Consider the following 16,455-nt stretch of genomic DNA (forward strand, 5'->3'; position numbering starts at 1 on the left):
GGAAAGACGGGAGGAGGCTCGAGTGGAGCATAAACACCGGCATGGACTGGTTGGGCCGAATGGCCTGTTTATCTGTGCCGTATATCCGATGTAATCCTACGTTGAGGTCAAACATTCGTAGAGTTATTAAATATGTAGGACATGTCATAGTACTTAAGCATACCCTTAAAACAGTACAGGCACACACCAGGGATGTGCGTTGGGCACTCGAGCACCTTATACTTCTGGGCTCGAACCCTTCAAAACCCAATTCTCCTCACAGTTCGTTACTTTTTATATCGCATTACATGATTACACCAAAACAACAACAACAACTTGTATTTATATAGCGCCTTTAACATAATAAAACGTCCCGAGGCGCTTCACAGGATGTTATAAGACAAAACAAATAAATTTGACACCGAGCCACATAAGGAGAAATTAGCGCAGGAAGTCGGTTTTAAGGAACATCTTAAAGGAGGAAAGAGAGGTAGAGAGGCAGAGAGGTTTAGGGAAGGAGTTCCAGAGCTTGGGACCCAGGCAACAGAAGGCACGGTCACCAATGCTGGAGCGATTATAATCAGGGATGCTCAAGAGAGCAGAATTAGAGGAGTGCAGACATCTCGGGGGGTTGTGGGGCTGGAGGAGATTACAGAGATAGGGAGGGACGAGGCCATGGAGGGGTGAGAAAACAAGTTAAAAACAACTCCATAGAAGAACCTATATCTTATCAATAACTCAAGTTTATAATTTTGGAAGGAAAGTTGATGAGAGGCAGAATAAACTAAACGGTGCAATTTTAAAGGGGATGCAGGGACAGAGAGATCTGGGGATTCACTTTACACAAATCTTTGACGGTGGCAGGACAAGCTGAGAGAGATTCTGTTTGGTGGGATGGCTGGTTAATCGGGAGAGATTGATTTCCACCCGCAATGTATTTGCTCAATGGGTTCTTTGCTTAAAAATTCACAGGACCACATTGGTATTAAGAACTAGTTGGTTTATTAACAAAGGTTTACAATCACACTACACGTTACCAGTTCATCCACTAGGCTCACAACTGCATACCTCATCGTGGATGACCTAGACCCAACTGACTGGGGTTTTATTGAGTCTTGTGAACATCACGTGACTGGCTAAGCCACTCCCAATGCAACAGCTCGACAAACCTGTGAGCATACTCACTGGTGCATACATGATACTGTTTCCCCATTTTTTTTTAGAAGCAAGGTATTTATACAATATTTCAAAAGATTACTGATCATGATTACAATTTTACAAATTCAACTGCTGAGCCTGAGTATCATAGTGTGAGCTTTTAGCTTCCTCCTGCTCCGACCTCCATTTCTTTGCCGTTGGCTGGCTGTGCCTGTTTTCTATAATCTTGTTTGACTCCGGAGACCATCTTGGGGAATTTCTGTTTTTAGGGCGTGTAGCCCAAGATTCCTGACCTCTGTCGTCTTGAGTTTCCTTGAAACCCTTACATCCGTCTTCGTGTTAGCTTTCTTCCTAAGATCTTGATATTCCCAGTTATCAATATCCTGCCTGGTTGGTTTCCGTTTCCTCGTCGATCTTCTCAACTGAACCCCATCTCCACCGAGCTGTCCCGAAATAAACTGCTTCTACTGTGCATTGTCGCCCTGATGGGGCTGGCCTCCGATCACACAGCTATTAGACATGTGACATCTGACCACAATATGTCCTCAACTTCCAAATGCTCTGCAGAAAGACACAAACATATCCAGCTTCAATCAATACTCGGCAGATGTAACATACATTCCAGCAAAAACCACTCAACGAAACTTAGTGTTTTTGGATTTAACTAATAACTTTACACAGAAAATTAAGTCAACATGTTGTATGAGCAGAGTATTGTCTCAGAATTATAGAATCTTAGAACAATACAGCACTGAAGGAGGCCATTCAGCTCATCGTGCCTGTGCTGGCTCTCTGAAAGAGCGATGCAATTAATCCCACTCCCCCCCACCACCCCGCTCTCTCCCCACAGCCCAGCAAATTTTTCCCCATCAAGTATTTATCCTGTTTGAAAGTTAATATTGAATCTGCTCCCACTGCCCTTCCAGGCAGCGTGTTCCAGATCACAACAACTCGCTGCATAAAAGCATTCTCCTCTTTCACCTCCTGCTGGTTCTTTTGTCAATCACCATAAATCTGTGTCCTCTGGTTACTGAGCTGCCTCTTCGGCAGTTTCGCACCAACTTTATTCCACTCATGAGAGCGTTCCAAGACTGGCCCATGATTTTGCCATTGATGAATGCACCACTCTTTGTGACAAAAGAAATTAGCGGGAGTCCAAGTCTAAAGTATCTTGGTTATCGCGATCGGCTAAAAGAGTTGGGACTCTACACCTGAGAGCAGCGTAGACTCAGGGGCGATCTGATTGAGGATTATAAGATAATGAAGGGAATAGACAGTGTTCCAGCTGACTGTTTATTTCAATTAAATAGGTTAGGCAGTACCAGAGGGCACACATTTAAGTTGTATGGGGCTAGATCTCGGTTAGACGTCAGGAGGTGGTTCTTTTCCCAGAGAATGCTGGATCTCTGGAACAAGTTGCCGTTTCATCTGGTGGATGCAGACTCACTGAATTCCTTCAAGCAAAAGCTGGATTTGTTTCTGGCTGTGGCGGAGATCACCTCTTACAGAAGGTAGGTACTGCAGGGAATTCAAGGCCGGAGTGATCTCCTGGACTAGTTTCGATCGCCTAGATGGGTCGGAGAAGAATTTCCCGGAATTTCTTTGTCCTAAATTGGCCTGGGTTTTTTAGCTGGTTTTTTTGCCTCCCTCCGGAGATCACAGGGTTTGGGGTGGGGTGCAGTGTATAAGTTGCGATGCACAAGGTATCGCAATTGTGTGGGACAGGCTCAATGGACTAGGTGGTCTTTATCTGTCTGTCATTATTCGTATGTCATAGATCTATATAATCCTGATGAACAGATTTGTAATTTCTGTTAGTTTTACATCTATCTATATAATATATTAAAGAATCTTACATCTGTGCATACTTACTGTCAACCTTTGCCATTATCAACATTTATCAATGGAAACTGCCTATGGTCAATGTGTCATGCTGTAATTACACCCTTCCTCCAATAGAGGCACTATTGCTCCACCACTGGCGGGAGCATGACATGTTTACATAGCCTATTCCCATTATAAATGTGGACTTGGGAATTTATAATGGAAATATAGAAATAAGCACAGAATGTATGACTTTAAGATGAGGATTGAATCATGTCACTGGGTCCTGGTACAATTATCTCCTGCAATGCGAACCTGCTTCACTCCTCATTTGCAACTCTGCAAGATATCAACTAAATCCTCCATAATCTGATCCTCCATGATTACTGCAGCCAGTGAGTTATTATCACTCAGATAGGCCCAGAACGGGTATTCTCACTGCCTCTGGGGCATTTTACATAGCATTATTGTGCCTGGGGAGAAAATTGAGCATCGTGCAATGAGTGAGGAAATATGTACGTTTGCTAACACATCACTGAATATGATATGAAACCCAAAGAGCACTTGTCGAGCAGGTGATGACCAGCATAAATTGAAAAAACCAGGCACTAAACCTACAACAACAGCATAAGAACATAAGAATTAGGAGCAGGAGTCGGCTATACGGCCCTTAGAGTCTGCTCCGCCATTCAGTAAGATCATGGCCGATCATCGACCTCAACTCCACTTTCCCATCCGATTTCCATATCCCTTGATTCCCCAAGAACCCAAAATTCTATCGATCTCAGCCTCGCAATAATATAGCATCTTCACTCCAGTAAAATCTTCACAGAAGCATAATCAGAAAAAAATTGACACTGAACCAAAAAAGAGACTTTCAGATGGGTGACAATAAAATTAGTCAAAGAGGTAGGTTCTAAAACATAGAAACATAGAAAATAGGTGCAGGAGTAGGCCATTCGGCCCTTTGAGCTGCACCACCATTCAATAAGATCATGGCTGATCATCACCTCAGTACCCCACTCCTGCTTTCTCTCCATACCCCTTGATCCCTTTAGCCATTAGGGCCATATCTAACTTCCTCTTGAATATATCCAACGAACTGGTATCAACAACTCTCTGCGGTAGAGAATTCCACAGGTTAACAACTCTCTGAGTGAAGAAGTTTCTCATCATCCCGGTCCTAAATGGCTTGCCCCTTATACTTAGACTGTGTCCCCTGGTTCTGGACTTCCCCAACATCGGGAACATTCTTCCCGCATCTAGCCTGTCCAGTCCCGTCAGAATTTTATATGTTTCTATGAGATCCCCTCTCATCTTTCTAAACACCAGTGAATACAGGCCCAGTCAATCCAGTCTCTCCTCATATGTCAGTCCTGCCATCCCGGAAATCAGTCTGGTGAACCTTCACTGCACCCCCTCAATAGCAAGAACGTCCTTCCTCAGATTAGGAGACCAAAACTGAACACAATATTCCAGGTGAGGCCTCACCAAGGCCCTGTACAACTGCAGTAAGACCTCCCTGCTCCTATACTCAAATCCCCTCGCTATGAAGCCAACATGCCATTTGCCTTTTTCACTGCCTGCTGTACCTGCATGTCAACTTTCAATGACTGATGTACCATGACACCCAGGTCTCGTTGCACCTCCCCTTTTCCTAATCTGCCGCCATTCAGATAATATTCTGCCTTCGTGTTTTTGCTACCAAAGTGGATAACCTCACACTTATCCACATTATACTGCATCTGCCATACATTTGCCCACTCACCTAACCTGTCCAAGTCACCCTGCAGCTTCTTAGCATCCTCCTCACAGCTCACACCGCCACCCAGCTAAGTGTCATCTGTAAACTTGGAGATATTACACTCAATTCCTTCATTTAAACCATTAATGTATATTGTAAATAGCTGGAGTCCCAGCACTGAGCCCTGCGGCACCCCACTAGTCACTGCCTGCCATTCTGAAAAGGACCCGTTTATTCCAACTCTGTGCTTCCTGTCTGCCTAAGGAACATCTTCAAGGAGGAGAGAGAGGTAAAAAGAGAGACTTGCATTTATATAGCGCCTTTCATGACCACCGGACGTCTCAAAGCACTTTACAGCCAATGAAGTACTTTTGGAGTGTAGTCACGATTGTTATGTGCGAAATGCGGCAGCCAATTTGCGCACAGCAAGCTCCCACAAACAGCAATGTGATAATGACCAGATAATCTGTTTTTGTGATGTTGATTGAGGGATAAATATTGGCCCCAGGACACCGCTCCTCTTCGAAATAGTGCCGTGGGATTTTTTTACGTCCACCTGAGAGAGCAGACGGGGCCTCTGTTTAACGTCTCATCTGAAAGACGGCACCTCCGACAGCGCAGCACTCCCTCAGCACTGCACTGGAGCGTCAGCTTGGATTCATAATAGAGAGGATTAGTGAGGTAACTTGGGGCCAATGGTGGGTGAGGGAAGTCGGGGATCCGCAAGAGGCCAGAATTGGAGAAGCGCATGGAACCTAGTTTATTGAGTGATTGCTTCACACGTAGTGGTGCAGAAAATACTGGCATGGTTCATTGATACCTAACTCAGCAAGGGTTTGGGGTTGAGGTAGGAGACAGATAAAACCAGCGAGGTCAAACCCTCAAACGTCCTAGATGATGCAGAGAGGTGGTGGTGGGTTGCCAACACTCCAGGACTGGCCTGGAGTCTCCAGGAATTGAAAATTAATCTCCTGAACACCGCTCCGAGCAAACCCAAGAGAGAAACCACAGGAGGGGTTTGAAAAAATCGTGTACCTTTCATTTAATTTGATCACTTTAATTTATTAGTTATCGAAATATTAGAAATCGGTAAAAAAAAGGTTGTTTGACTATCATCACAGGCAGTCCCTCGAAATCAAGGAAGACTTGCTTCCACTCAAAGTGAGTTCTCAGGTGGCTGAACAGTCCAATATGGGAATTACAGTCTCTGTCACAGGTGGGACAGACAGTGGTTGAAGGAAAGGGTGGGTGGGACTGGTTTGCCGCACGCTCCTTCCGCTACCTGCGCTTGTTTTCTGCATGCTCTCGGCGACGAGACTCAAGGTGCTCAGCGCCCTCCCGGATGCTCTTCCTCCACTTAGGGCAGTCTTTGGCCAGGGACTCCCAGGTGTCGGTGGGGATGTTGCACTTTATCAGGGAGGCTTTGAGGGTGTCCTTGTAACGTTTCCTCTGCCCACGTGGGACTCATTTGTCATGTTGAAGTTTGACTAAATGAGGCTGTTGGAGGTCGTGATGAAACCTCCAGGAATTTGTCCAACCCAGTTGGAGTTGGCAACCCTGGATGGGCGTTGAATCAACCCCACACCTTGACTCATCCATGTCCTTCTCTGCAGGTTACGTAGACATCGGGCTGATTCCCGAAGGTGCCCGTGAGATTCGAATCGAGGAGGTTGCGGAAGCAGGAAATTTCCTGGCCTTGCGGAGCGACGATCCCGAGAAGTATTTCTTAAACGGCGGCTGGATAATCCAGTGGAACGGAGACTACAAGGTGGCCGGGACAACCTTCACCTACGAAAGAAACGGAAACCTGGAGAACCTGACGTCACCGGGCCCGACCAAGGAGCCGGTGTGGATTCAGGTAATTCTGCATTCCCCTCCAGTATTTATCGGTTGTGCAGTCTGTTAGACTGTACATTGTCAGCTCAAACTGTTGTGACCTTGGTCTCTTTATTGTAACTCCAGAGTGAGGAAGCAGCGTGGTGAATCACCTTTTATACCTGCTTGCCCCAGGGTGCACAGGTGACCCTTAGGTCTCCCACAGGTGTGCCCTCTGGTGGCAAGTCTTACACATTGGTGAGGTTTACATACATAACACAGTCAGTCCCTAAAAAGTGCGACGCAGGTTAGCGAGGCCATAAGAAAAGCAAACCAAGCACTAGGGTTTATTTCTAGAGGGATAGAATTGAAAAGTAGAGAGGTTACGCTAAACCTGTATCGAACCTTGGTTAGACCACACTTGGAGCACTGTGTACAGTTCTGGTCGCCAGATTATAAAAAGGATATAGAGGCACTGGAGAGGGTGCTGAGAAGATTTACAAGGATTATACCAGAACTGCGAGGGTATACATATCGGGAAAGGATGAACAGGTTGGGTCTCTTTTCTCTTGGAAAAAGAAGGCTGAGGGGTGACCTAATAGAGGTCTTTAAAATGATGAAAGGTTTCGATAGAGTGGATACAGAGAGAGTGTTTCCACTTGTGGGGAAGAGCATAACTAGAGGCCATCAATATAAGATAGTCACCAAGAAATCCAATCGGGAATTCAGACGAAACTTCTTTACCCAGAGAGTGGTGAGAATGTGGAACTCGCTGCTACAGGGAGGGGTTGAGGCGAATAGTATCGATGCATTTGAGGGGAGGCTGGACAAGCATATGAGGGAGAAGGGAATAGAGGGTTATGCTGATAGAGTTAGATGAGGAAAGACGGGAGGAGGCTCGAGTGGAGCATAAACACTGGCATGGACTGGTTGGGCCGAACGGCCTGTTTCTGTGCCATATATCCTGTGTAATTCCAGACCAAGTTAATGGAGATCTGGGCACATGCACCACTCCCATTTTTGGCTGTTCACTTGCCATTGATGAGCAAGTGCTGCCTCGCAGCCCATATTGCTTCCTACTCGACACAGCTTCTCCAGCGTGAGTGTCATGGTCTGCAACATGAATGATGTCAGCACGAGGGAAATGGAACTGTTCCCGCTGTCTATGTGAAGCTCTCCCAGTTCAGGTACAGCCGGGGATAGACACCAGGTAAAATCCTTTAACATTGTCCCAACAACATCCATCCATGATGGCTGTAAGGGGAGGCTGGATAAACACACAAGGGGGAAAGGAATAGAAGGATCTGCTGATAAAGGGAGATGAAGTAAAAGAAAGACTTAGATTTATATCATAATAATAATAACTTTTATTTATATAGCGTCTTTAATGTAGTAAAACATCCCAAGGCGCTTCCCATCAGTGTTACAGACAAACAGATAAATTTGACACCGAGCCACAGAAGAAATTAAGGCAGATGACCAAAAGCTTGTTTAAAGAGGTAGGTTTTAGCGAGCATCTTAAAGGAAGAAAGAGCGATAGAGAGGCGGAGAGGTTTAGGGAGGGAGTTCCAGAGCTTGGGGCCCAGGCATCTCAAAGCGCTTTACACCCAATGAAGTACTGTTGGAGTGCAGTCACTGTTGTAATGTGGCAACCAATTTGCGCACAGCAAGCTCCCACACACAGCAATGTGATAATGACCAGATAATCTGTTTTAGTGATGTTGATTGAGAGATAAATATTGGCCCCAGGACACCGGCGATAACTCCCCTGCTCTTCTTTGAAATAGTGCCATGGGATCTTTTACGTCCACCTGAGAGAGCGGACGGGGCCTCGGTTTAACATCTCACCTGAAAGACGGCACCTCTAACAGTGCAGCATTCCCTCAGCTGGGAGTGTCAGCTTAGATTTTTGTGCTCCGGTCCCTGGAGTGAGACTTGAACCCACAACCTATGGACTCAGAGGCAAGTGTGCTGCCCACTGAGCCATGGCTAACACCAAGTAGGGTGGGAGGAGGCTCGTGTGGAGCATAAACATCGGCATAGACAAGTGGGCCGAATGGCCTGTTTCTGTGCTGGAGATTCAATGTAATTCTCTGTAACTTTAGCCCAGCTGAGCATCTGAACTAAAACAGTGCGATCATTCTGTCTCCCCACACCAGCATCCCCGTGATCGCTAAACAAGATTAACTAATCAGCAACAAATTATGAGTTTTCCGTTGTGACTTGCAATAAATGTAATGGAAATAACCCAATATTGTAGAATCACAGAATGGTCACAGCACAGACGGAGGCCATTCGGCCCATCGCGTCTGCGCCGGCCCTTTCTAAGAGCAATCCAGTCAGTCCCACTCCCCCCTCCCCCCGCTCTTTCCCCTTATTTCTGCAATTTTTTCTCCTTCAGGTACTTATCCAACTCCCTTTTGGAAGCCACAATTGAGTCTGCCTCCACCACCCTCTCGGGCAGCACATTCCAGATCCTAACCACTCGCTGCGTAAAAAAGTTTTCCTCATGTCGCCTTTGGTTCTTCTGCCAATCATCTTAAATCTGTGTCCTCTGGTTCTCGACCCTTCCCCAATGGGAACAGTTTCTCCTTATTTATTCACTCTTAAACCCCTCATGATTTTGAACACCTCGATCAAATCTCCTCTCAACCTTCTCTGCTCCAAGGAGAACAACCCCAGCTTCTCCAGTCTCTCCACGTCACTGAAGTCCCTCATCAGTTTTGGTTTCCATATTTACGAAAGGATATACTTGCTTTGGAGGCAGTTCAGAGAAGGTTCACTAGGTTCCGGGGATGAGGAGGTTGACTTATGAGGAAAGGTTGAATAGGTTGGGCCTCTACTCATTGGAGTTCAGAAGAATGAGAGGTGATCTTATCGAAATGTATAAGATTATAAGGATGCTTGACAAGGTGGATGCAGAGAGGATGTTTCCACTGATGGGGAAGACTAGAACTAGAAGGCATGGTCTTAGAATAAGGGGCTGCCCATTTAAAACAGAGATGAGGAGAAATTTCTTCTGAGGGTTGTAAATCTGTGGAATTCGCTGCCTCAGAGAGCTGTGGAAGCTGGGACATTAAATAAATTTAAGACAGAAATGGACAGTTTCTTAACCGATAAGGGGTTATGGGGAGCGGGCGGGGAAGTGGAGCTGAGTCCATGATCAGATCAGCCATGAGCAGGTTCGAGGGGCCGAATGACCTACTCCTGTTCCTATTTCTTATGTTCTTATGTAATCTTTTCTGCACCCGCTCCAAGGCCTTGACATCCACCCTATAGTGCGGTGCCCAGAATTGGGCTCTATACTCCAGCTGGGGCAGAACCAGTGTTTTATATAAGTTTAGCATAAACCTCCTGGCTTTTGTATTCTTTTATACCTTTATTTGTGAAGATCACATATGCTTTATTATACTTGGGACCCGGCATCGACAGCAGAGAGCGGGAAACCATTTGTCTCATGAGGCTGGGCTGGACTGGGATCTTGCTGTACGGTGGATAGCCTACACAATAGACATTGTTCTGCCGGCTAATTCAGTGCGTGCAAAGCTCTGTGAGATGTTCCTGCGACATATGTAAATACCAACTTTGTTTTTCTTTCTGGCAATGGAGAGTCCTGTTCGAGACATAAACCTTGAGGCCTGTGTTGATTGCGGGGGAGGGTGGGCTCGGTATTATGTTCAGAACAGCAAGTCTGAAGCACAGAGATAAAACAGGAGCAAGAGCTTGTTGATAGTGAAGGAACATGAGTGTAGGCGGGAGACCTTGTGGTGTAGGCTTGTATATACAGTGCCATTGAATGCGCGATGGTCCTTTTCAAAGCTGAGGTCTCAAGAACCCTGAACATCAGAGCACAAAGTTTTTCATTAAATCTGTAATAGTTCATAAACTAACTAAAAACAGGGAGCTGCTCTCCTGAAGGTGCTTGAGTAGGATTACAATAGGCTGCCAGGCAGTTTCCGACAGCTCGTCCAAGTGTCTGCGCTTCACGTGTGAGCCTATACCGTGCACTATTTGACTGTGGGTGGCACCACCGCCAAGCTTGATTCTTGTTCTCATCTGGTGTCGAAACACATGCACTTCCGGCAGAGGTTCTTGGATGACAACGGGCCGAGCAGAATTAAACTATTACAACAGGTTTTGATTAAAAACGGATGAATGTTGACGTTAGAGCTAATATTGAAGAAACTGAGCTGCTTCTGATCTTTCAGTAAGTTTATTAGTGTGGGTTGGTGAATTTTCTGTGGTATCGGTCATGGAAAGTCAGGACAAAGCAAATTCCCTCAGCCTGCATCAGTGCTGCTGTAAGTTTCGGCAGTGGGATCTGCAGCTCGTGAAGCTCCACCTAATGGTGGAAATGCGCAGCTGTGCGCGTGACTGTGTGTCCCGAAATAGTGATGCCCCAATAAGGAGTGCGTGACATAAATTTAATATATTACCATTCAATGATAATGCAAACTGCCTCTGCCAGCTTCTCATGCTGTGATTACACTCTCCTGCTAATGGTGATGCTGCAGCACCACCCCAGGTGGGAGTGTGTAATTACAGCGTGACCTGTTTACTTAGGAAATTTGTATTGTAAAATGTGGACGCAGAAATTTATAGTGGAAACAGTTAACAGAAAGTGCCCACAGATGTAAATTTTTTAAGATATTATAGATAGATAATGCTATTTCTCTCAATATTACAATGCACCAAATAAAAAGTTATAAAATCCCAGGAAGCGAGTTATTTTCCTGGATCTGGTTAGCTAAGGAACAGGAGGAGGCTATTCTGCCGCTCGAGCCTGTTCTACTGTTCAATTAGATCACAGCTGATCTGTATCTTTAACTCCATCTACCTGCCTTGGTTCCGTAACCCTTAATACCCTTTCCAAACAAAAAAAAATCTGTTGAGCTTCTTGAGTGTTGTTGGAGCTGCACTCATCCAGGCAAGTGAAGAGTATTCCATCACACTCCTGACTTGTGCCTTGTAGATGGGGGAAAGGCTTTTGAGGAGTCAGGTGAGACACTCGCCAGTCGAGGTAGAAGATCAGCCGTGATTTTATTGAATGGCGGAACAGGCTCGAGGGCCCGCATGGCAAACTCCTGCTCTGATTTCTTATGCTATGCCCTGTGTATAAATGCATATTCTGCCACTGTGGAAGCTGTAGGGAGATCTGCTCATGTTGAATATGGTCCCTTGCCTTTGACTAAGAGTGGGAGCGAGGAGCAACATGTGCACTTCAGACGTTGCCAAGTGTTATCGAAACACTCACTGTTGGCTCTTTCTGGGGCTGATACCCAGCGGTGTATGTAAATTGTTGTCCAATGTGATGTTTGAACATATTACAGAGCTTTATGTGTTTTGGCTCAACTTTCTTTGTCTCCTCAATCAACTGATTTAGAGCATGGGTTCCACGGGCGCTAACAGCCCTCCTAACTCAAGGGGAAAGTTTTCATATGTGACTGCCCCTCCTCCCCCCCCCCCCCCGCCCCAAACAAGACAAAGAGGCTATTCAACTGTAGAAAGCATCATTGCCAACCCAATGCTGTTCTGAAGCAAAGTCCAACACAGGCATGAGTCACTGGTTATCAATCTGCAGAGGGGAATTATTCACTTTGTTTCTCTCTTCTCCCAACCACTGTCCAGCTGAGGTCATCTACCTCAGCACGAGCCAGGAGCTGAATTTAGAACTTTGAGTCTCTTTGCCAGGCTTTGTAGAACTCGATCAAGTCATCCATAACAACAACAACTTGTATTTATATAGCGCCTTTCACGTAGTGAAACGTCCCATGGCGCTTCACAGGAGTATTATGAGACAAAAAGTTTGACACCGAGCCGCATAAGGAGTAATTAGGGCAGGTGACCAAAAGCTTGGACAAAGAGGTAGGTTTAAGGAGCGTCTTAAAGGAGGCAAGAGAGGCAGAGAGGTTTAGGCAGGGAGTTCCAGAGCTTGGGGCCCAGGCAGCTGAAGGCACGGCCACCAATGGTGGAGCGATTTTAATCAGGGATGCTCAGGAGGGCAGAATTAGGAACGCAGACATCTCGGGGGGTTGTGGGGCTGGAGGAGATTACAGAGATAGGGATGGGCAAGGCCATGGAGGGATTTGAAAATAAGGATGAGAATATTAAAATCAAGGCTTTGCAGGACCGGGAGCCAATGTAGGTCAGCGAGCACAGGGGGTGATGGGTGAGCAGGACTCGGTGCGAGTTAGGACACGGGGCAGCGAGCATAGGGGGTGATGGGCGAGCGGGACTTGGTGTGAGTTAGCACAGGGGGTGATGGGTGAGCGGGACTCGGTGCGCGTTAGCACACGGGGCAGCGAGCACAGAGAGTGGGGGGTGAGCGGGACTTGGTGCAAGATGGGACATGGGCAGCTGTACTCGAAGAGAGCACAGGAGGTTGGGCTATGACATTGTCACGCAAATTCTCTAGCCCCCGAAACCCCTTTCTAATGTAACTGGGAACATGGGATAGTTGAGTCTACCCCAGAACGTCAACCTGAATTTAAAAGATATATTGTACATAAAACGGGCACGGAGCTTTCCGACTTCGCAATGGGATGACTTGCATCCAATGTGTACTGGCTTTGCCTCCAATCTTGGAACCCATTTTAAACAATTTCTATTCCTGCACATTTCCCAAGTCTTCAGTTACTTTATCCCACAGAGTATTGGAGAGTATTTCTCCAATGAAAAGACTCCAAGGAACGGCCAGTTTTGCGAGAGAACATTATGTGCTGAGTGGTTCAAGTCATTTGTCACATCTCTCTATACATATCTACATCCGCACAGCCGCGGACTGACAGAAATAGACTATGGACAATCAGCCATTTGACAAAAATGTTTTTAATGGTTGAAAACAACTTCATAAAGCAGCTTTCAAATTCTATCTGCAGACTGACTTGCCCATTTTGTAGGAAAGATTGGACTTGCATTTATATAGCACCTTTCACAGCCTCAGGACATCCCAAACTGCTTTCTAGCCAATCAAGTACTTTTTGAAGTGTAGTCATTGTATTATGAAGGAAACGCAGCAGTCAATTTGCGCACAGCAAGCTCCCACAAACAACAATGTGATCATGACCACATTATGCAATGATTATTATGACGGTCAGGACACTGGGGATAACTCCCCTGCACTTCTTCGAAATAGTGTCGTGGGATCTTTTTCATCCAGCTGAGAAAGCAAACGGGATTTCAGTTTAACATCTTATTTTGAAGGCAGCCCCACCGACAGTGCAGCGCTCCCTCAGTACTGCCCCTCCAACAGTGCGGCTCTCCCTCAGTACTGCCCCTCAGACAGTGCGGCGCTCCCTCAGTACTGCCCCTCCAACAGTGCGGCTCTCCCTCAGTAATGCCACTCCGACAGTGCAGCACTCCCTCAGTACTGCTCCTCAGACAGTGCGGCGCTCTCTCAGTACTGCCCCTCCGACAGTGCGGCGCTCCCTCAGTACTGCCCCTCAGACAGTGCGGCACTCCGTCAGTACTGCCCCTCAGACAGTACAGCGCTCCCTCAGTACTGCCCCTCCGACAGTGCGGCGCTCCCTCAGCACTGCCCCTCCGACAGTGCGGCGCTCCCTCAGTACTGCCCCTCCGACAGTGCGGCGCTCCCTCAGCACTGCCCCTCCGACAGTGCGGCGCTCCCTCAGTACTGCCCCTCCGACAGTGCAGCACTCCCTCAGTACTGCCCCTCCATCAGTGCAGTGCTTATGTTCCCACTGATGCATCATTAAGGGCAACACTTGCAGCCGAAGTCACCAGATTTTCCTGTCCCATCGGTTTATCGATTTATGTTTTAAAAAAAAACAAACACAAGGTTTGCCGTTGGAAATATTGATGTGGTTTTTTTGGTGTTTATTTTTTAACAGCTGCTGTTTCAGGAGACGAACCCCGGGGTGCGGTTTGAATACACCGTCCGACGGGACCTGGATCACGAGAATGAAATTCAGCCGCCGGAGTTCTTCTGGCGTTTCGGGCTGTGGACGGAGTGCACCGCGACCTGCGGGGGCGGTAAGGACCTCAGCATTTCCCCCAAATAAACCCCTGCTCACTCCGCACTCTGGCGCCTGGCCCAAAAGCAGAAAGAACTCGCATTTATTTTTGTTATTGGTTCCCGGGATGTGGGCATCGCCGACAAGGCCGGCATTTATTGCCCATCCCTAATCGCCCCTTGAGAAGATGGTGGTGAGCCAGCTTCTTGAACCGCTGCAGTCCGTGTGGTGAAGGTGCTCCCACAGTGCTGTTAGGGAGGGAACTGCAGGATTGTGACCCAGCGACGATGAAGAAACGGCCGATATATTTCCAAGTCAGGATGGTGTGTGACTGGGAGGGGAACGTGGAGGTGATGGTGTTCCCATGCGCCTGCTGCCCTTGTCCTTCTAGGCGGTAGAGGTCGCGGGTTTGGGAGGTGCTGCCTTTCACGACCACCGGACATCCCAAAGCGCTTTACAGCCAATGAAGTACTTTTGGAGTGTAGTCACTGTTGTAATGTGGGAAACGCGGCAGCCAATTTGCACACAGCAAGCTCCCACAAACAACAATGTGATAATGACCAGTACATCTGTTTTAGTGATGCTGGTTGAGGGATAAATATTGGCCCCTTCTCTTCTTCGAATAATGCCATTGGATCTTTTACACCCACCCACTCGGTTTATCGCCTCATCTGAAAGACAACACCTCCAACAGTGCAGCGCTCCCTCAGCACTGTGCAGGGAGTGTCAGCCTAGATTATGCGCTCAAGTCTCTGGAGTAGGGCTTGAACCTATGACCTTCTGCAGAGGGGCTGTGTTTTTTTTTAATACAAACAAAAATGTAGTTAAAGCTGTTGTTCGGTAATTGCGTTCAGTGGGTCATTTGTTATGGAAAAAATAAAGGCGTTCAATCGGTTTTCATTAGAAGAGGAATTTTGGCCCCCAGATGTCCGGCGCAGTGTGAACGGAATCCGCCTCACCTGTGTTAAAGAGGGTCGTTGTTCCCCCTTTTCCTGTTCTTACACTGGGACGTGTACAGGAACAACATCAAAGAAACGCAGGGAAATACAGAAGCAACGGAAGCAGTTCAGAGGCAAGAGTCCGTGATTTGGTGCGTAGAGTTTAGAGTCAAGCCAAGGAAGGCAACGGGTCTGAAATGTTGGGTATGAAGTTAAACAGCTGTTGTGGAGTTTTACTTTGGGATGGAGGGGACAGGGAGGAACTTTGCAGAACCTTTACTCAGACTGGATTGGGTAGAGTCCAAGAGGGAACAGATTGACGCAGATTGCAACAGATTAAAGGAACTGGCTCGGCGGGACTTCCGATTTTTATCCATCCCCCGCTAATATAACGATAGGAACAGTTTCAGCAAAAACTAAATATAGTCTTCACATCGTGTCTAGTGAGAGTCAGCCTATAACGAACAGCGGGGCATGCAGGCACTTTACTTGCTACCAAGTGTCTCAGCACACGGTTAAGGTGATTGCTCAGACACTTACTGGCAGACAAGTCCCAATACATTCACACCATGGTATTTTTTTCTGCCATCATGAGATAGATAAAGATGAGGAAGGTTTTTCAATGAGTGGCTCACCTCCTGACTCCGCAAAGTCAAAATACTCGCCACTTGCCTGGATGATTGCAGCTCCAACGCCAATGCTTGAAGCTATCATTAAGGAAGAAATAACGGGACATCTAGATAGGAATAGTGCAGTCAAGCAGACGCAACATGGATTCATGAAGGGGAAATCATGTTTAACTAATTTACTGGAATTCTTTGAGGATATAGCGAGCATGGTGGATAGAGGTGTACCGATGGATATGGTGTATTTAGATTTCCAAATGGCATTCGATAAGGTGCCACACAAAAGGTTATTGCAGAAGATAAAGGTACGCGGAGTCAGAGGAAATGTATTAGCATGGATAGAGAATTGGCTGGCTAACAGAAAGCAGAGAGTCGGGATAAATGGGTCCTTTTCGGGT

At 46.8% G+C, this 16,455-nt stretch overlaps 1 protein-coding gene across 1 annotated transcript in view; it reads left to right on the top strand.

Moving 5' to 3' along the window:
• The window catches only part of LOC139227644 (A disintegrin and metalloproteinase with thrombospondin motifs 7-like), a 182,576-nt gene that overhangs the window by 113,462 nt on the left and 52,659 nt on the right, over positions 1-16,455 (top strand). Inside the window, exons 15-16 of the mRNA XM_070858560.1 lie at positions 6,319-6,563; positions 14,371-14,512. Coding sequence (XP_070714661.1) covers positions 6,319-6,563; positions 14,371-14,512 — 387 coding nt within the window. The remainder of the gene's footprint in view (positions 1-6,318; positions 6,564-14,370; positions 14,513-16,455) is intronic.

The sequence above is a fragment of the Pristiophorus japonicus genome, chromosome 17 (assembly GCF_044704955.1).
Source record: "Pristiophorus japonicus isolate sPriJap1 chromosome 17, sPriJap1.hap1, whole genome shotgun sequence".
Classification (NCBI taxonomy): Eukaryota; Metazoa; Chordata; class Chondrichthyes; family Pristiophoridae; genus Pristiophorus; species Pristiophorus japonicus.